General features: G+C 35.4%; 2 protein-coding genes across 2 annotated transcripts; one reads left to right on the forward strand and one right to left on the reverse strand.

Annotated features, from left to right (window-relative positions):
- Positions 1–997: 997 nt before the first annotated feature.
- On the forward strand, positions 998–16115 carry LOC18044057 (cycloartenol synthase 2). Its single transcript, XM_006437174.2, has 19 exons — positions 998–1099; positions 1214–1423; positions 2599–2784; positions 3014–3103; positions 3252–3464; positions 3569–3653; positions 9301–9467; positions 10297–10485; positions 10915–11028; positions 11330–11452; positions 11560–11682; positions 11796–11894; positions 13370–13426; positions 13923–13969; positions 14060–14203; positions 14430–14607; positions 14922–15002; positions 15300–15383; positions 15927–16115. The coding sequence occupies exons 2-19, from the start codon at positions 1226–1228 to the stop codon at positions 16041–16043; spliced, it is 2295 nt and encodes a 764-aa protein (XP_006437237.2). The 5' UTR covers positions 998–1099; positions 1214–1225; the 3' UTR covers positions 16044–16115.
- A 1645-nt stretch (positions 16116–17760) lies between these two features.
- On the reverse strand, positions 17761–19123 carry LOC18044058. The gene has a single exon (XM_006437175.2). The coding sequence runs from the start codon at positions 18860–18862 to the stop codon at positions 17972–17974; it is 891 nt and encodes a 296-aa protein (XP_006437238.1). The 5' UTR covers positions 18863–19123; the 3' UTR covers positions 17761–17971.
- Positions 19124–21499: the final 2376 nt, after the last annotated feature.

Raw genomic sequence — 21499 nt, forward strand, 5'->3', positions numbered from 1 at the left:
TGATGAAGCAATAGATGAGATTGAACATATTGAGACAGGTAAAATGTAACAATTTAACTTTAATTTTATTTTTTTTATTATTATTTGACTTTATATTGTTATTCTATTTTAAAAATTGACATTTTTGTTATCTTATACGTACAGAGATTTTGGGAGCTGACAAGAACATATTTGATGAAGCTTGATGGCATTTGATGGGATATAAGGGTAAATATTTATTAATTTGTTTATTAAATAAATTTGTTTATTTAATAAATTTTTTATTTGTTATTTATATCAATTATGTTTATTTTGTTTAGGCTAAAATACGAAGCACAAATTGGAGCTGAAAGTTTTTCCTTTTGGTGTGTTTTATTTTGAGACTTTCAATGTATTATTGTGGTTTTATTTGAACAATTAATTTTGATATTATATTAATATATTATTGTAATTTTATTTGAACAATTAATTTTAGTGTGTTATATTTTAAAACTTTAAACGTATTATTATAGTTTTATTTGAAATGATAATCTCGATGTGTTATATTTTAAAATTTTGAATGTATTATTAAAACAAACAATTAATTTGTTTAAATTTTATTCAATTTTAAATTTAATTGGTAGTAAAATTATTTTTTATTAGATTTTTTTAATTTCATTATTTTATAGATTGAAGAGAACTAAAATTTTTAATTCGCAAATCAATTCGTAAAATGATGGATTTAGATATGAATTGAGTTAAATCCGTATCCGATCCGTAGACGTATGGATTGGATATGGATTGAGTCAAATCTGTATCCGATCCGTAGATGTATGGATTGGATTTGAATTGAATTTAATCAATTCGTGGATTGAATTGGATTAAAAAATTATAATCCGTAAAATTATAGATCGAATATGAATTGATGTCCAATCTGTAAAATCCGATCCGCGAACGCCTTGAGTTTTGCCCGCTAGATGGATTATAGCGCAAGCCGACTTGGCCACGTCACGTGAGGGGTCGTCGTTAGCATTTTTTATTCTACGCACACCACCTCCATACAAACACAAAACAATCGTCGTACAAGCCTCGTTCCACTCAACATTAGTTGTCCACTCTCTTTTCTCCTTCCGTTAATCAGGTAATTTATTAAATTGATTAATATTAATGCTTTCACTCGAAAATTGAAAAATTAGCTTTACGTGTGATATGACATTGTGTTTTTTTTTTTTTTAATTTTTTTTCCAACCTGAAGTTAGAAGAAGATATGTGGAAGCTGAAGATCGCCGAGGGCGGCAATGCATGGCTGCGTACATTGAACAATCACGTCGGTAGACAAGTATGGGAGTTCGATCCGGAGCTCGGATCGCCGGAGGAGCTGGCGAAGATCGAAAAGGCTCGTGAAAATTTCCATAACCATCGCTTCGAGAAGAAGCACAGTGCCGATCTGCTCATGCGATTGCAGGTATCAACTTTCAGCGAGTCTTTTATTCTTTTTTTTTTTCAAATAATGCGCTGGCATTGTGTGTCCCGAAAGCGATGGCGGTAAGCAAAAAATTAGTGAAGTAAATTGCTTCTACGACTGGAACAACAGCAAATGATTACTATAAAATAGTGCTGATTTAATCGCTGATTAGTGATCTACCTCATTAAGCAATTTTTTTTTCTTCAAATTTACTAAGTAGACGCTGTTACTTGTTTTAAGTGGAAAAGTGTTTTGATTGTGAATTACTACTATTAATCATGATCAGGCCCCTGTATATTTAACTTTGAAGCATTTCTTTGACTCTGTTTTATTTATTAATTTCAACATCATTTGAATGTTTTTGGTTTATAAACAGATAAGTCTTTGGCGCAATAAGAATTGTATTTTAATTTGTAATGGAGTTGCATGAAATGGTAATGATGAATTTTGGTGTCTTTACTGGTCTTCATAACATTAAAAAAAAAAAAAAAGCTTTTGTCAAGTTTTCTTGATTTTTTTTTTTAATAATGATTCGGGGTAACTACCTTGTCAGTATTTAAACAAATTGCACAGTATCGCATTTGATAGAAGTACCAGCACATTGATGGGCATTGTCATTACTTAAATTACAAACCTTAAGAAGCCAAGTTTTCGATCTCCTACCATAATTGCTCTTGTTGTTTTTTCATTCACCTAATGCCTTTTGGTTATTTGTCAAATAAAAGAAATTAGATCGCGCTTAGGTTGAAAAACTGGAATGAGAATCAGAGATGCTAAATAATGGGGCAAGTTAGACTGGGAAACACTTGATAAGCACCAGTTTCAACCTTTGCTTAATTGGTCTGAAGCTTCATATATTGTTTCAACACCAGTGAAATCCCATTTTTACTTTGAAATTTTGGGTATAAAAGGTGCTGCTTTTAGCTTCAATTGTCTGCATCCCCGTGTTTATTGAGGGCTTCCTGAGAGCTGAAAGAACTATTGACCAAGCGCATTTTAGAAATTAACTTTACCCCACTGGATGTCATATGACGTGATCTATTCTGGCTCTCATACTCAAAAATGATGTCTGAGATTGCAAATGTTTCAATTAGGTATAAACACATTTTTCAATTTTCTAATATATGATTTTACATAAAATTTCAACTTTTTGCCTTTATTTTTTAATTCTCTAGTTTGCCAAGGAGAATCCAGGTGTTAGAGTTTTACCTCAAGTCAAAGTGAAAGACACAGAAGATGTTACTGAGGATATAGTGACTAACACATTGAGAAGGGCATTAAGTTACCATTCAACTCTCCAGGCCCATGATGGGCACTGGCCAGGGGATTATGGAGGTCCTATGTTTCTAATGCCTGGCTTGGTAAGTGCTGATTTTGCTGTGATTCCTTTTATAGTGCATGCAATGGATTTCTTGGTTCTTTTGCACAATTGTGGTTGTGTAATGTATATGTGAGGGTTTCAAGGTCGTCTGCTGCTGGAAGCAAAATTGTTTTGATATCTACCTTTACATCTTGTCCATAAAAGGAAAAAAAAAAACCAAAATAAAAATACTGCAAGTTCTGATTCACTTTAACAATATGATGCATCAGGTCATTACTTTGTCTATTACTGGAGCACTGAATGCTGTTCTATTGGAAGAACATAAGAAGGAGATGTGTCGTTATATCTACAATCACCAGGCAAGGATGCTTTTCATTCTATTTGGGGTCGCAATATGTATGACGTCTCTTCATTAGATTGATGGTTTTGGTTCATTCAGATTTTTCCTTTAATTTGGTCCTTCATCATGGATGAAACTTTCTAATTTCTCAAAATTCACTATTCCAGAACAGAGACGGTGGATGGGGTTTACATATTGAGGGCCCAAGTACCATGTTTGGTTCAGTCTTGAACTATGTCACTCTAAGGTTGCTTGGTGAAGGGGCTAATGATGGGCGAGGGGCTAATGATGGGCGAGGGGCAATGGAGAGAGGGCGTAGCTGGATTCTGGAACATGGTGGTGCAACTGCACTAACATCATGGGGGAAAATGTGGCTCTCAGTTCTGTATTGAACCTATTTCTTTCTGGTTTTGAATTGTTGATTTGGCTTTTTCATTTTCTATTGCTGCTTGTTTGATTCTTGCTGTATTCTGGATGCTAATAGGTACTTGGAGCATTTGAATGGTCTGGCAACAATCCCCTTCCCCCTGAGATATGGCTTCTTCCTTATATTCTACCATTCCATCCAGGTTTCTGCGCATTTGTGCATTTTTTTATGAAATTTTAATTGGGACAAGTACATGCAAATTTCTTGGTACTATTTGTCTGAAGAGAAATAATTCTCTGAAGTTTTCGAACACTCAAGAATTCAGTGTCTTTTAGCCTCTGCATGTACTATATGAGCCCCTTTCCTTGATGTCTTTTGATCCACTTATTCCTGATAAAAGATAAAGAATGTTTGCATTTATGGTGTATGTGATCAAAGAGGATAATCAAGACTGGACTGTTAAAAGAAATATGCATCAATAAAGATATATGCATGCTGTTTCAGATTGAGAATAATAATTTTTTTTCACAGAGTTGCTGATGCAAGACAGCCTAGGACGCCTTTCTCTTTCCATCCATTCTATTCCTGATAGAGCAACCAATTTATTTAACTATTTGCAAAATTAAAACTCTGCTCTATTTTATCTTTTAGCAGTTTTGTTTTCTGTAAGTAATTTCCTATAGCATCTTTGAAACAAGAATACTAATGAATGAATAATTCTTGTTCATGCTTTCTCAGTAACTTTTGACAGAATATATACACTTAGAAAGCCAATTAAAAAGGAAACTAAATAAAGAATTTCTAAATTATGTAAACTAATCCTACAATCGCTCCCTAATATAAGCTTTCCTATTATGACTAAATCAAATAATAAAGGAAAAGATACACCCAAAAATATTTACAATTAATTGACTAAATTTCCAACACTCCCCCTCAAGCTTAGGAATATATATTTTGCATTCCAAGCTTGCTGACAAGCCTTTCATGAGTTAGCTTGGGTAGACTTTTGGTGAGGATATCTGCTTCTTGTGCATGAGTAAAGATGTAGCATAAATCGAAACCTCCTCTTTCAATTTCGTTCCTGATAAAACTTCGATCAATTCTGACATGTTTCATTTGATCGTGTTGGACTGGATTGTTCACGATGCTGATGGCAGATTTGCTGTCACTATACAACTTAGTGGGAGAGCAAACTGTGATTTGCAAGTCCTGCATCAACCTTTCCAGCCATATAACCTCACACACTTCTTATGCAATAGCCCGAAATTCGGCTTCGGCACTACTCCATGCCACAACTGTTTGTTTCTTACTCTTCCATGTAACCAAGTTACCCCACAGCTTGGTGCAATATCCTGAAGTTGACTTACAATCTTCACTTCCAGCCCAGTCCGCATCAATATATCCTTCGATACTCCTGCTCTCAGTTTTTAGAAACATTAGTCCACTTCCTGGAGTTCCTTTGAGATACTTCAAAATATGATTTACAGCCTCTGGATGTCTCTGAGTAGGTGAATGCATGTATTGGCTCACCACACTCACAGCATGTGCAATATCAGGCCGTCTGAGAGATAAGTAAATCAATCTACCAACCAGGCGTTGGTGTCTTCCTACATCCACTGAAGGTTCATCATCTTTAATCTTGCTTTTCCAATTCTTTTCGAGTGGAGTTCCTACTGGTTTGCGCCCCAACTTCCCTGTTTCTTCTAGTAGATCAAGAGTGTATTTCCTTTGAGAAATGAAAATACCCTCTTTACTTCTAGCAACTTCCATACTGAGGAAATATTTTAGAGGTCCTAGATCTTTAACTTCAAATTCTTCCTTTAGTTGATTTTTGAGCCTTTGAATCTCAACATTATCATCACCTGTAAGTATAATGTCATCTACGTATACAAGAATAATGGCCTTTTTCCCAGTTTCTCCTTTCTTAACGAAGATAGTGTGATAAGCTTGCCCTTGAGTGTACTTTAGCCGAGTGGGAGTTGAGCTAAATCTGGTGAATCGCACACGTGGGTATTGTTTCAAACCATATAATGATTTTTTAAATTTGCAAACTTTACCTCGTTCTTTTTTAGATTGAAATCCTGGTGGAATCTTCATATACACTTCTTTATTAAGATTGCCATTCCAAAAAGCATTCTTCACATCGACTTGGTGTAGTTCCCAGTCTAGATTAACTGCAAAGGACAAGAGGATCCGAATAGAGTTGAGTTTGGCCACTGGAGCAAATGTTTCTTCATAATCAATCCCATATGCTTGTGTGAAGCCTTGTGCCACTAACCGAACTTTATGCCTTTCTACCTCTCCATCTACCTTATATTTCACTGTGAAAACCCATTTGCTTCCAGCCACTTTCTTACCCTTTGGTAGGTCAACTACTTCCCAAGTTCCATTATCATGCAATGCTTTCATTTTCTCCTGCACAACTTTCTGTCACTTTGGATCTTTGAAAGCCTCGTGGATATTTTTTGGAACTACCACACTATCAATCTTTGCTATAAAAGCTCTAAACCCAGAAGATAACTTTGTCCAAGTCACTGCTCACTCCAGGATCTAGTTCTTGGTTCAATGATTGGTCGTGCTGAGGAGCTTTTGACCTTCGAGAGTAAACTTGAAGTGGTCTCTCAGAAATTGTTTCTCCTTCTTGACCGTGACTCGGAGCAGGACTAGGGATAGGAATTGGACTTGGACTTGAGTTTTTTAGAGATGGTTGGACAGTGACATTTCCTAGTTCTATTAGGGTAGAATTCATGGGCAAAAATGAGACATCTTATGATATTGGAAGAGATACAGTAAGATCCCAATGACCATCTTCATCAGAATTCTCCCCTTGGAGATGATTGTTGGGATAGAAAGGCTGATTTTTAAAAAAAGTTTACATCACATGAGACAAAAAATCTCTTGAGAAAAGGAGAATAACATTTGTACCCTTTTTGGGATGGAGAATATCCGACAAATACACATTTAAGAGCCCTGGGATCGAGTTTGCTTTGGTTGGGTTGTTTATTATGGACAAACAATGTTCAGCTGAATATCTTTGGGGACAACGAGTTGAAAAAATTTATATTTGGAAAATGATCAAGAAGGACACTCAAAGGAGTTCTGAATTGAAGTGTTTTTGAGGGTAGACGATTAATTAAATAAGTTGATGTAAGAATTGCCTTACCTCAATTGGAATTTGGAACAGAACTAGTGAATATTATTGATCGAGCAACTTCCAACAAATGTCGATTCTTTCTTTCGGCAACCCCATTTTGTTTGGGTGTGTCAACACAAGAACTTTGATGGTGTATCCTTTTATTCCCTAAATATTGGCTAAATTCATTTGAGAAATACTCCCTTCCATTATCTGTTCTAATCCCTTCCATTATTTGTTCTAAGGACATTTATATTGGATTGAAAAACATTTTGGATAAATTTGTGAAACTGTTGAAACCAGTAAAATGCCTCAGATTTATCTTTTATCAAGTACACCCAGCACACCCTAGTATGGTCGTCTATGAAAGTGACAAACCATTGAGTTCTATTTAAATTAACTGTTCTGGATGGACCCTAAATATCACTATGAGTCAATTGAAAAGGTTTTGAGGGTTTGTATGTATGTGGCAGATAATTGACTCTGGATTGTTTAGAAGGACACAATATTGGCATTGAAACGAAACTTTTTCTTTATTGACGAAAAGATTTGGATACAAAACTTTCATATAAGAATAGCTTGGATGCCCTAAGCGGTGATGCCATAACATATTATCAGAATGGGAAACAACTGATGTGAACATTTTATTTTGTGACTTCACTCTACCGGAATCCCCAACTCCTGAGAAGTAGTATAGGCCATCTTTTCTCTCAGCAATGCCAATCATCTTCCCCAAAGAACGATCCTGAAATTCACCGTGAGAGGAGAAAAAAGTCACAACACAATTCATATCTTTTGTTAACTTACTAACTGAAAAAAGATTATATGTCAACTTGGACACATATAAAACCAATTTCAATATCATATTTGGTAAGCAAAACGTGCCCTTCCCCACTGCAGGTGACATTTTTCCATCCGCAACCCACACATTGATCTTACTTTTGCACTTGTCATAGTCCTCAAAGACATTCATTGACCCAGTCACATGGTCAGAGGCCCCTGTATCTACAATCCAACAGCCTGCTTCTTGTGACTTTGACAGGAAAGTTTGACTTATTTTACCTGTTTGTGCCATAGCTGCATTAGGAATCTTTGAGTTTTGACTCTCGGATCCTGTTGACACCTTAGTTTGGTTGAGAAGTTGCCGTAGAATCTCCACTTGCTCTGTTGAGAAGTTAAATCCACTAACTTTGCCCGAATCTGATTCCACCATATTGGCTGATTGGATTGCTTGCATTGCTTCCTCGGTTTCCAATCAGGTGGCTTGCCGTGTAAGTCCCAACAAGTTTTACGAGTGTGATAGGGCTTCTTACAATAATCACACCAGACCTTGTCTCTCGACTGAGATACATGGCCATCATCTTGTTTGTTTGCTTCAAGAGCTGAGCCCCGTGCTTCTAAGGAAGGAATGTCTTGGCTGGAAGGATTCATCATCACACGTTTCCTACTTTCTTCTCTCCTTACCTCAGCAAACGATTTTCGAAGGGTTGGAAAGGGCTTCATCCCGAGCAGTCTTCCACGTACTTCATCCAAATCTGGATTCAATCCCTGCAAAAAATCAAAAGTACGCTCTTTCTTAAGCATTTTCTTATATTTTTCTGCATCAGTAGTACAAGACCATCCCATCTCATAAAAAAGATCCATTTCCTGCCACAACTCCATTAAGGAATTGTAATATTCAGTGACCGTGAGACTTCCTGGTTTGGTGTTGCGAATCTTTGATCGAATCTCAAAACATTGAAATGTGCTTTCAAGATCGGAATAAATTTCTTGAACCGCCTCCCAAATCTCCTTTGCTGTCTTGTAAAACAGATAAGATCGTCCAATACTTGGCTCCATAGAATTAATGAGCCAAGCCATGACAATCAAATTTTCTGCTTCCCAAGTGCTATAATTTGGTGCTGTGTCTGAAGGAGGTGTTATTGCCCCTGTCAAGTTGCCAACCTTCCCTCTACCCTTGAAGACAAGAATAACGGATTGAAACCATTCTCGAAAATTCAGTCCATTAAGCTTGTGCTGTGTGATTTGCAGAGAGTGGCTTTCAAAAGGTGTAGATGAGGATCCGGAGATGGATCCTAGAGATGCTCTAAGGTCATATTTAGCGGTTCTTCAGACATTTAAAAAAAAAACTGACTAGCAACCTAGCTCTGATACCATGAAACAAGAATACTGATGAATGAATAATTCTTGTTCATGCTTTCTCATTAACTTTGACAGAATATATACACTTAGAAAGCCAATTAAAAAGGAAACTAAATAAAGAATCTCTAAATTATGTAAGCTAATCCTACAATATCTCCCTAGTATAAGCTTTCCTATTATGACTAAATCAAATAATAAAGGAAAAGATACACCCAAAAATATTTACAATTAATTGACTAAATCTCCAACAATCTTCAATAAGCCTTTTGTTCTTGGTAACGGCCAGGGAAAATATGTGAAATGATAGGACATCTTTGGGACCTGTGTGATTGAATTACATTATTCTGCTCCAGTTATAGCAATTATTTAGGATTAAGCCCTATGTCCTCAGAGAAGTCCAACAGACATTGTATGAAAATATGATTTGTATTAGTTGATTGTGGTGATTCCATTGGGATTTACACTTTCTGACTGATGGTGTTTCCGATTCACCTTTTGTGAAGTTGTTAAAAGTTTCTACATACATAGTCATGAAAACTGAAAGGAAATATATTTAATTGGTACTATGCTGCAGGAAGGATGTGGTGTCACTGCCGCATGGTCTATCTGCCTATGTCTTACTTGTATGGAAAGAGGTTTGTTGGTCCAATTACCCCGACAGTCTTGGCTTTGAGAAAGGAGCTTTTCACTGTTCCATATCATGAAATAGATTGGAATGAGGCGCGCAACCTCTGTGCAAAGGTCAGTGAAATTGGCATTAGTCCTAATAAAAAACTGTGTTTCTAACACGTCCATATTCTGTTAAATTGATCTTAGAATGAAAGTTTTGTTATGTCCATGAGGAGTCATCCAATATAGACATGTAATGGGCAGGGCACCATAGTTTGCCAATATACTTAGTGTTTTTTTTTTTTTAAGGGTATCAACTAGGTAAGCTATAAAGAAAAGCTTTTAGTGATATGCAAAAGTATACCCAACCACCGCGGTACAATGCTATTTCAACTTTAACACCCTATATCAAAACCCCTTCCCAATTTAAATGAATGAAGAAAAAAGATGAATGCTGGAACTCTTTAGACACTGAAGCCAGCGAAGCAAGAAGATGGACTTTATCCCAAATTCTTCAATATTATCCATGCTTTTTCCTTCAAAAATACAAACATTTCTTTCCTGCATCAATCTACTTAGTCTTTATTGCTAGATATATTGATTTCTTATAGCACTGGTTGATAATTTCAGACAATTTCTGTTTACGTTGTGTAGGTTGCAGATATATGGTTGGTCAGCCCTGAAACAATTGACTAATTTTTTAAAATGGTTAGATGTATGATTGTTTGAGTCAAATTATAAGGACTCTTGAAGTGAAAGAGGTCATGTACTTTTATTCTCCGTCCTGTCCTAAAGTTATGGAAAATGTTAAAAGTAGAACTCTGCGAGACTGCGGGTGGCATTTTCATATCCTTTTTCCCTAGCATATGTCATTGTGTCTTCTTCTTATTATCACTTAAATATGATAATTTTTACAGGGCTTTTACCTTGTGTATTGACAAGAATTTCACTTCTTTTTTAGGAAGACTTGTACTACCCACACCCATTGATCCAAGATGTACTTTGGGCAACACTCGACAAAGTTGTTGAACCTCTCCTAATGCATTGGCCTGGAAAGAAGTTAAGAGAAAAGGCCCTTCGCAATGCAATTAAACACATACACTATGAAGATGAGAATACTCGTTATCTTTGCATAGGTCCTGTGAACAAGGTGGGAATTCAAAGGTTTGCAGTGTTTCTTATCTTTGTACAGAACTTTCTGCCTTTTAAACTGGTGGGCACTGTCAGTGCTAGTTGGTTCAACTGAACAAAACTCTTCGGGTGGTACAAGAGGTCTGGGGTTAGAAGTTAGGACCCCAATCATGGAAACATGCAGATTCTTTCAGTTTGTGGTAAAATTGAGTTTGATTATTTGAAATCCTTTCCCTGCTAGATGCCATCTGGGTTCATTTAAGATGACTTTGCAATGGCCTTTGATCTTTCAAGTTACTTATCTCATTTCCCAAATGTTTGGCGTTTAATGTGCTTAGTTAATACATGGTGGTCATCCCACTTCCAAAAATTTCTCTTTAGATCTACTTGAGAATTATAGGTTAAGATTTGATAACAATGTATGCTTCTTTCTTCTGTTAATGTGCAGGTTCTGAACATGCTTTGCTGTTGGGTGGAAGACCCGAACTCAGAGGCTTTCAAGTTGCATATTCCAAGAGTCAATGATTATTTGTGGATTGCTGAAGATGGCATGAAAGTGCAGGTGGGACAATATTATTGTTAAGTTGACCATTTTCATCCCCGCTTTGAATGAGAAGACATCTATCAAAATTTTGAGAAATGCTGGAGAGAACTTATTGAGTATAATTTGGTTTTACTAATGATGAGCATCGGCAAGTGCTAATTGGTACCCCATAAAATAATACTTTTGTCGTTTCCCTAACTTTTATAATGTATATGACTAATTTAAAAATGCAACTGCGTTAAGAATCCATTGGTTACAACTTTGATGAATACAGGATTTAAATGTCCATGTGCAGTATGCATAATAAATTACTTTGCAGGGTTATAATGGAAGTCAATTATGGGACACTGCTTTTGCCGTTCAAGCAATAATTTCAACCAATCTTGTTGAAGAATATGGTGCAACTCTGAAAAAAGCACATAAGTACATAAAGGACTCACAGGTTGTTTATTTCTAAATTCTGTGGAATTCGTATTAATGCATTCTTAAACATTTGATATTTTTTAAATCCCCAAATGATTTCCTGATTGGTTTTTCTTTGCTTTGAAGGTGTTAGAAGATTGCCCTGGTAATCTTGATTTTTGGTACCGTCACATTTCAAAAGGTGCTTGGCCGTTCTCAACTGCTGATCATGGATGGCCCATCTCAGATTGCACATCAGAGGGTTTGAAAGTAATGGTTTACGAAATAGCAAGTATTCTTTTTTTGAATTTTTATCTTTTACACACACACACACTCTCTTATTTTTCCTCTGCACTCCTAACTTATCTATTTAACTTCTTTAGGCTTCTCTGCTATTATCAAAATTATCCTCAGCGATTGTTGGTGAACCAATAGAGACAAAACGGTTATATGATTCTGTGAATGTTATTTTTTCATTACAGGTAACTCGGGTTCTTGTTCTCTGAAAAAGTTAGGTTTTCTGTTGTCTATTCAATGCATTAGAAGTTACTTCCTAATCTAAGTTTTTCTTTGAAGAAACATAAAGCTTGCAATTTTTTCTACTCACAGGCATAAATTTTGGATATTACGAATTTATATTTGGAAACTCCAATTTTATTGTTTATTGTTCTGAATTTTCTTTTTTTAATATGTGGACGAATGACTCAGCAATTTTTCCAACGGAAAATTATTTATCTTGTATGTAAATTTGATGGCTCTAAGGCTGAATGCTACCATGAGACTCCTGCCTATGTAGCTAAAAGCATCTTGGATATGAAATAGTGATTACTTTGCAGGAAATAGAAGATATCTAAAGTTATGCACAGCCTTTATATTTTCTTTTGTATTTTTCCTCAGATGGCATTTGAAGCCACTTCTCGACAACTGAAATTGTTTGTTAATGAACCTATATCCTTGGATTGTCTATTTAAAGCAATCATGTTGTCATTTGCAGAATATTCTACCGTTGAGGAACCTAATTCTTCTTGTGTTCTGCTATGAAATAGTTCGATGCTTCTTGTTGACAGGAAAACATTGATTCACTTTTTTATGCAATATACTCATATCCACACACAAACACACAGACGAGTACATATCCATTGTAAATATCTTACAAAAGGCTTGTGTTTCTGCCTCTGGCATATTTATGCTTGGAGGAATAATCATATATTTGTTGGATTTTCCCCCCTTGCCACAGAATATATGAGAGATCCTTTGCATGGAATTTAGGTAATAATGTCATCTTCATCTCAAAAGAAAAACGATTCAATTATGCCCTATTAGTTTATGTAGTAGATTTTACTATTTGATTAAGTCCTGAAGGAATCTCCTGTTGGAATTCATTTGTTCAATATGCTTTTTGATAGGAATGGCTCAATTATATAATGAGTTTTAAGTCTTTTTGTGTGTGTGCGCGTATATAGATATGTAATTGCATTTTCACTGATGTGGCAATGTCTAAAAGTATTTGGTGATTGCATTTTAAGAGCTACTTTCAGCTCATAAAGTAAATTGTAATGTTTTTTATTTTATTTTTCTAAGATTATATGATACACGAGTGTGTGAACTGAAATCTCTGGTTCCCCTTCTGTCCTTGAAAGCTTGTTATCAACATGTGCTAGTGATTAAAGATGTTGGGAGAGGGATCGGAATATGGGAAAATCTTGTCTCTGACAAAGTTCCCACAGCTAGGCGAAAAAAGGATGAGTGAGATGCTCTGAGACTTGCATCTAGAGAGGGCAGACAATGTTGTGCATGCTTGATTCTTGTGCCTTTGTACCTATCTTCGGATGCACTATGAGTTTAGCTAATTAATTATGATTTTATTTGTTGTGTTTCCGGAGATAACTCTTACATAAGTACATTTAGATATGGGAATTTATCAATTCATTGACTAGCTTTCTATTTTTCTTTTCAGAATGCTGATGGTGGATTTGCAACATATGAGCTTATGAGATCTTATCCTTGGTTGGAGGTAGCGTGCATTTTATGTTTATGCCTGTTACTTTTTCGCTCAAGTCTCCATTTTCTACATTTAAGAAGTCATTTCCCTGACTCAGACCAGGCCATCTATCACCTTTCATTGCCCTTGTTACTTAACAACCCCACCAACCTGTCAGTCTCCATTAGTAAATCGTTGTTTGATGAGTACAGTGTATTTTCCATCTGAAAGCCATTAACTTTTGTAAAATAGGGTAAAGACTGAGGTCTGTGAATGGAAATCAATTCTCATTTTATGGGCATAAAGCAGTATTTTAGGTAACTGATGGAACAGTTAGTAGAGTCTAGGTAAAAATAAACCATTCCTTAGAAAACATATGCCATAAAATGCATCTTAGCATGTGTTTTACCCTTCAATATGGAATTTATTTTGATGAATTACCTATTCAGATATGCTAATTTTGTTTGATTCTGGAGTTCTTGGTAGAACGTTGGAATATCACTATTCTTATTTACCTTTTCTGTTGTAGGTGCTCAATCCTGCTGAAACTTTTGGTGACATTGTGATTGATTATCCGTAAGACATCAACACCTTGAGTTGAATCTGTTACTATTTTTTGTTTGTTTGATACAAGTTACTTTAACATCAACCACTTCGATTCTGTAGTTGTGTGGAATGTACCTCAGCTTCAATTCAAGCATTGACATCATTTAAGAAATTATATCCTGGGCATTGGCAAGAAGATGTAGATCATTGTATTAAAAGAGCTGTCAAGTTTATTGAAAAGATTCAAGAATTAGATGGCTCATGGTTTGCCTCTTCTCTCAACAGCTGTATTTTGAAGATATATTAAATTTACAGTCCATTTGCTTTAAATGTCTGGTATCACACTTTAGCTTATGGGTTTTCAAGATTTGCATGAATAATTCCTACAAGCTTCTCAAGTATGAGGATCTATGTTTTCTCTCAGCTCCCACTAAAGATTCTCATGGCTCACAGTTAGAACATTCATTTAATACCTTACATTGCTGAATAGGTACGGCTCATGGGGTGTTTGCTTCACTTACGGTACATGGTTTGGGGTGAAAGGTTTGGTGGCTGCTGGAATGAACTACAGCAATTCTTCTAGCATCCGTAAGGCTTGTGAGTTTCTGCTGTCAAAACAGCGTCCTTCAGGTGGCTGGGGAGAAAGTTATCTTTCATGTCAAAAAAAGGTTAGTACATCAATTTTTATTTCTTTCTTGTCAAATTTATATTTTGAATACTTTTCAACTTCATAGACCACAAACTTGAGGTTGCCACAGTAGTCATTTCAAAAAATTTATCTCCATTTTAATGCATAGAATTAACTGTCTTATATGTGAATTGCTAGCGGTACTCTCATGACTAGCATTCATACATCCCCTTTTCCTTTCCACAAAGGATGAAAGCACATAAAGAATGTGAACTTCAGATGCCTTATATATAGAAACTTTTGTAAATGCCATTGAACTGCTCACTTATTACGTTTTATTGACATTTTGCACAGGTTTATTCAAATCTTGAAGGGGATAGGTCTCATGTGGTAAATACAGCATGGGCTATGTTGGCTCTGATTGATGCTGGACAGGTACGCATCAACTGTTGCTGCAGTACTTTAAAAGTTACATTGAGCTTAGTAAGAGAATTCTCGATTAATTCGTGTGACTACTAGAGTTCATCTCATATATGTTGATCAAAAGAGTGTGAATAATGGTAATAGTCATCAAGGAGTTATTAATTTATTTACTTATTAAATTCTGGGTCATCTTCTAGAGATATTTTTTTTTGACGAATCTTCTAGAGATATTGATAGCATCATTCATCAGACATTCTTGTGGCTTTTATATACTTCTTGTAGTCGCATGCTTATAAACTTATTGGGCAGGCTGAGACAGATCCGACACCTTTGCACCGTGCTGCTAGATATTTAATAAATTCGCAAATGGATAATGGAGATTATCCACAGGAGGTAATTCTGTGACACTTTATGCAATATGCATGTTTGATGGAATACATTATCATTGGCACAGATACCATTCTATTTCACGCACTAATTCTTGCAGAACCATGCATGCATGCTTCTAGATATGCTAATGCTGCAAAGCAATACCCATGCAACAATTTAGAACTGAAAGTAGGGCCAAAAATATAAACCATTTATTTTAATAAATGACAAGGTATTGTATTATAATGTTTTCTTTCTTTTGATGAATGTTTGTTATATGTCTCTTGACATCTATGTTGGTATTTGATGGTATTTGGTAACAGTATCTATCAGCTTTATATGATGGTTTAAATGCACATACATTTTGGAAAATGATATAAATAATTGAGAGATTTCATGGTGAATGATTATATGACCCTGACACACAATATCAGTATGGTATTTCAACTTTCCAATGTTACAGGCTGATATTAAACTGCATTGAATTTGAGAAAAAAAAAACGTCGAAAAATTAATATGGCATCAACATCTATAATGCCTGATTGTTTTGATATATTCTTCTCGCAGGAAATTATGGGAGTCTTCAATAGGAATTGTATGATCAGCTACTCTGCATATAGAAACATTTTCCCTATTTGGGCACTTGGAGAGTACCGATGTCGAGTATTGGAGGCTCATATGTAAACTTTTTAACCATTTCGATTACAATCGTCCATATGCTTTCCAATTTCTACTAGTCCATTCAACTTTTTTGTTTCCTTATCGCTTTCAATGCTGTAATGAGATGTACAAAGTTTCCAGCAAAAACAAAAACGAAAGCAGAATAAGGTAAGAAAAGACTCTTAGCTCATGTATTTGAAGGACGAACCTAATTCGGGAATCGGGTTTAGGATTAAACTTTATCTCCCACGATGAATGATGGATGAGACAACTTTCAAAATGGTGACAGGAGCAGGAGGTTCTTTGGAAACAAGTATTGCAAGACAACCGCAATCAATTCCATTTTTACTGCTAGATGTTTGTTTATTAATTAATATTGGATAGGCTATGCAATTTGTTTTTTCTCAGATCAAAAGCAATATAACCTTATTTTATATAGGATTTAAAAGGCTTATCTCGACTTTAAAAAAAGAGAGATAATTATTGCGAAAATTAAATAATACCTTGGTGGCCTTATCTTGTCTGGGAATTGGGGACACTTTATTTTATCTATTAGACTTTAAAATGGTCTTATCTGGTTCTAGTTTGGGATAATTGACACCTCTCGTCTTGTTGTGGCCGGGGGCCAGTTCTCAACCATACAGCGGATCATCTTAATGCCCCGTTAGTCCTAGAGTCGTGCGTCCAAAATAATACCACTTAAAATTGTATTCTGAGATTGACTGAGTGAGACTAGGCTAACAGATATGGTCAGATTAGACTGAACCGATTCTGTTTTTTTTTACTTAAATTTTGGAAGCCGAACTCCTGAAACAAAAGCCTGAACTACGAAGACTTTCATTAGACTAGGCTAAGCAGAAGGAGATGGACATCTGTTCGGCCCAGAGTGTAATTTCAATCTGGTAGCTGTATTTCTCAAGTTTCAGGATTAAAATTGACTGGCCGTTCAACTTGATCCGTCCTAATTGAAGTTTCATCACCAAACACGTTCAACGCTGTGAACTAATTTTGCCTATACGTAATTACTTGGAAAAGGAAAGCAAATTTGTCCCTTCGATTACTATTACACAATAAAAATAATATATGATGCCGTGACTGACCGCTGCAGCGTGCAAGTTATTTCGCTAAGATTAAGAACAAGTCAGCCTGGAACGCCATTAGCTTGAACATGCCCCACGTATATCATTCCAATCCAAAACTGCCTTCACGCTTTTCATTGGGCCATTTCATGATATGCTAGTGGACTAAGTGTCAATAGCCCTTACAGAAGCTGCCATTTGTCGAAAACCAGAGGTTAGCATTATCTTGTCCCTTCACAGACAGTGAGAGGGAAAAAAAAAGAAGAAAAAGAAAGGCCTTATCCAATACATCAACTCCCTTTCAAAAAAAAAAAAAAATCAACTCAACTTTGACATTTATGTCCCTCATTAATCCACATCAATCTCCTACAGCTGCTTGTCTGCCTCCCTTCCCCACCTCTCGCCAAAATTTCAGTTAGAAATCTACGGATCACGTCGAAACAAATAACACCATCTGGCACGTCATTTTATAATCCATATGATAATGCCAACAAGTATAAAAATTAACGTTATCCTGTTTCTTTCGTGTAATTTTTCAGAAGCTTGATTCATCTCATGACCTTTAAATCTACATTTCCATGAGATGAAGGCATGAATTAATTATATCCATCCAACGGTCCAAATTCGGTCAATTTCAGTCGTGCAAGCTATGATATAAACACTTGTGTATTCACGTGATTCACAACTATTTTGGCTTGTGCGCCGTCATTGTTACACGATGTGGATTTGCCGCGTTCCACAAACACTACATACGCTTTTAGTCAATTTCTTTTTTTTCCTAAATTAAAATAAAATATTAAAAAAAATCAACCAAACAAAAGACGAATATTCACAATTTATTCTCGAAGTTTTTGATATAATATAATGTTATCATCACCTAGTACGGACAAACAAACGGCCGTTAACACCGTCGTCGAATCCAATGCACCGACATTTAACTCCGTTACTAACCGAGGGTCCGACCGCCGGAGACAAAGAACCGGCCGGAATTGGATTAACGGTCCGTTTGTACGGACCGAACCACTTGTTTTGCATGTAACGGTTTTTCCTCCAAGGAGGCAGAGTCAAGTCTTTACTCTTGAGCGATTTTTTGGCGGCATCGCACGTGACTTTCACGATCCTCTTCAACTCTTCACCTTTGCCTACGTAAACCCTAGGCAGCGTCGCTGACAACCTCGTGTACGCACTCGTCGGCCTAGCGATCTCGAATTCCGCGGCGAAGTCGAGGTCGACGAAATATCGGTTCTGCGTCGACGGGTAAGAATCTGATTGGACCACGTCGATGTACTCGTAGTTCCCGGCGGTGAGTCCACCAGATGAGCTCCACTTAGTCTTACAGATCGCCGCATTGTGGCCGAGTTCGCGAAGCAGGCTCATCACTTGGCGCCTGAAAACAGATTTCTGTTGTCTCAAACGCGAAAACACTTCCATTGCTTTCAAAACGTGAGTTAGAAGCAAGTTCCTGTACAAATCCACATTGCCGTTGGCTGTCGATTTGAGAATGTCCTCGATCAGTTCAGTCGAGTCTGCGACTGTGTCAACTCGCTCCGAATCTGAGTCGTAACCCGGGGGCTGAGCCTGCGACAACTCGTGTTCTAGAAAATCATGAACGAGCTCCGATAAGCTAGGCGAGTCATCGTCGACGGCGGCGGCAGAGTATTCGCTTCCGCTGCTAACGTAACTGAGCTGGTGGCCAATGAGTTGAGCCTTGACCTTCTCATTGAGTGGATCAGTAACTCGTTTTGCCCTGCCAGAGCTTGCCATTTTTGAAAATATACAAAACGGTTTTATAAAAACAGTTTCCCGTTTTCAAAAAATCTCCAGTACGTTCTTGGAGGTAGGAGTTATTTAGCTTAAGAGATATAGAAGGACAAAGGAATATCTGAGAGACTTATAGAGAAATTGTATTTGTTTTTGGATTAAGCAAAAATTATTTAGGGAATTTATTTTGGAATATTCGTTTATAGTGTGTTGAATAGTTGTTATGCGTTTCATTTAAAATATGTTTTGGATATACCGGACGGTATCGGACCGACGCCTGCGTATGTGGCAGCATATCCAACGGCACCTGTGCCTTTATTCCGATGTACAGTACGTGACGTGGACGGATGTAATTTGGCGATTGGTTTCTTTCTTTGCTTCCATAGGACGTGACACCTGGATAAATGTTTGTGGGGCCTCCGGCTCTTCGTGCAATGGAAGGGTAAAGAGGTTTATCCATTAATTATTAATTATTTTGTGTGAAAACTTCATTATTTCAAATTGGATTATGATTAAGGATGTGATTATGAACCAAAGTACTGTATGATTATGATTGTGATATGGATGGATTATATACATCTGCTCTTTTCGTGGGATTTAAAAAAAAAAATTAAAGGCACCGCCCAAATGATGTGAAAATAAATCCTAAGCAAATGAAAACGAAGATTATAAAATAGTAATGAGATTTTAGCATAACACATGCCTGCATGGTAGGTTTGTTATGTTAAGGTCACAAGTTCGAGCCCCCACTGATAAGTATGGACAGAGGTTAGTGGTGAAATCACATGGTATTCAATATTAGCGGTTGTTTCTATTGAATTTATTTTGTAATTTCACCTAAATTTTCATTTACCCCAATAAAATTGTGATTTGTCCTTATTGGTTTTAAATAAAATACATAACAATAGGTTTAAAATCATATTTTTATCACCAAATCAACTTAAATAAGTACATTATACCCAACATTCAATTAAAACACTTGTAAGAAGATGAAATTTATTAGCAAATTTACTAGGTAATAAAATTTATGTCCACAACTTTAAAACTTTGGCTATATCATTAGTAGAGGCGAGTATCTCCCTAAATAATTGTGGGAAATAGAGTTTAAAATTTGTCTCGATAGATTTTTAGACTATATTATAAATATATGTATTTAAATTCTAATATAGGCAGATTGTGACCAATTCCAATATAAAAAAAAATTTAAGTTTGAGAATTTATGTTTGCGTCTAGCCTTACCTATTGCGTCCCCAAGAATTTGTTATATTAGGGGCTGTCTGGATTACTATTTTTACAGACTAATTATTATAATAAAACCAATATGTGAAGATAAAGAGGAGTAGAGTGCAATGTATTATTGCATTCATTAAATGTGTGAATGTACTAGAAATTCTCATGCAAAAATTTAGGTACCGTACAGGCACTTTAGAATTTAAAAAGTTGAGTGAGAAAAATAAAATTAAATAAATGAAAAAAGTGGAAAGTGTAATAAGTTTCAGCAAAGGAGGGAAGTAATGGAATGTTTCCTTTTAATTAAGGAAAATGCTCCTTTAATTAGTTAAGGTACACCAAATTTTAATAAAATTTTACTAATGATATAAACAATCAGTAGAGAGTAAGTAAAGATTGATCCCATGAAAACTATCTTAGTTTTACTTATTATCAACTCTAAAACAAAGTCTTAAAATAACAACAACAACTACTACTACTACTAAAAATATAAATTAATCTAATTAAAGAAAGTGCCAACTATAATGAATTGTAAAAAATAAAGAAACTAAAAGTATGAAAATAATAATCAAATAGATATGATAATAACGAATACTTTGATTGAAGGATCATTCGTCACATAATCAACACATCAATTTTAGTATCAATTTCCATTGAAACTATCAACCGCAGACAACAATAAACTTTGTTAATCTTTATATTTCCTTAATATTTGTTAAGGAAAAAACTTATTCACCTAATCTCTAATCATTAAATAATTTAAAACAAGATCTCTAAATTTAAGATAATGGAAGCATTAAGTATAGAAGATATTAAGTTGATTAAGGCAATAAACACACACACTCGATTATTAAACCGAGATTATGTTCTCCAATTGCAATTACCGATTGCAATCACCGACTCCAATTTACTACTAATGATTAAAATATTGAGACAATTATGGATCAAGTATTTTAATTTAGCAATAATTATTCAAGTCCTATCTAATTTGGCCATTCAAATAAGACAAAAATAAAATCATAAACGATAATTATGAAAGAGTATAAACAATCTCAATTAAATAAATTAAATGATAGAAATTGAATATTGTTGTGAAATTAGTGAACTTTTACCATTTGAAATTTATTAAAATCCCACATCCGCAAATTATCCTCCCCCTATAGCTTTTTAATTCTATATATAGTAATGTATTCCATTGTTTTGGTAACAACAAAAATTAGCTAAATATAAACTTAATAACAAGGTACTATTTAGTGCTTTGTTTAGCTGAAAATTTTCTATTATTTATTTATTTCATAACACGTCATCAACATGATAACTGATTTAATGTGGGTAGTTTAATTTTTACTGCTTATGTTTATTTATGCTTTATCATTATTATTTTATTATATTGTGAGTTTATTTTGCTGT

Source organism: Citrus clementina, unplaced genomic scaffold, assembly GCF_000493195.1.
Source record: "Citrus clementina cultivar Clemenules unplaced genomic scaffold, Citrus_clementina_v1.0 scaffold_4, whole genome shotgun sequence".
NCBI classification, from domain to species: Eukaryota; Viridiplantae; Streptophyta; class Magnoliopsida; order Sapindales; family Rutaceae; genus Citrus; species Citrus x clementina.

What these genes read in the sequence shown, in the direction of transcription:
- LOC18044057 (XM_006437174.2), top strand. Translation starts at nt 1,226, where the DNA reads ATGTGGAAGCTGAAGATCGCCGAGGGCGGCAATGCATGGCTGCGTACA. An exon ending in TGTTTCTAATGCCTGGCTTG is followed by an intron (nt 2,785 to 3,013) that starts GTAAGTGCTGAT and finishes ATGATGCATCAG; the next exon opens with GTCATTACTTTGTCTATTAC. An exon ending in ATGGAGATTATCCACAGGAG is followed by an intron (nt 15,384 to 15,926) that starts GTAATTCTGTGA and finishes TTCTTCTCGCAG; the next exon opens with GAAATTATGGGAGTCTTCAA.
- LOC18044058 (XM_006437175.2), bottom strand. Translation starts at nt 18,862, where the DNA reads ATGGCAAGCTCTGGCAGGGCAAAACGAGTTACTGATCCACTCAATGAG.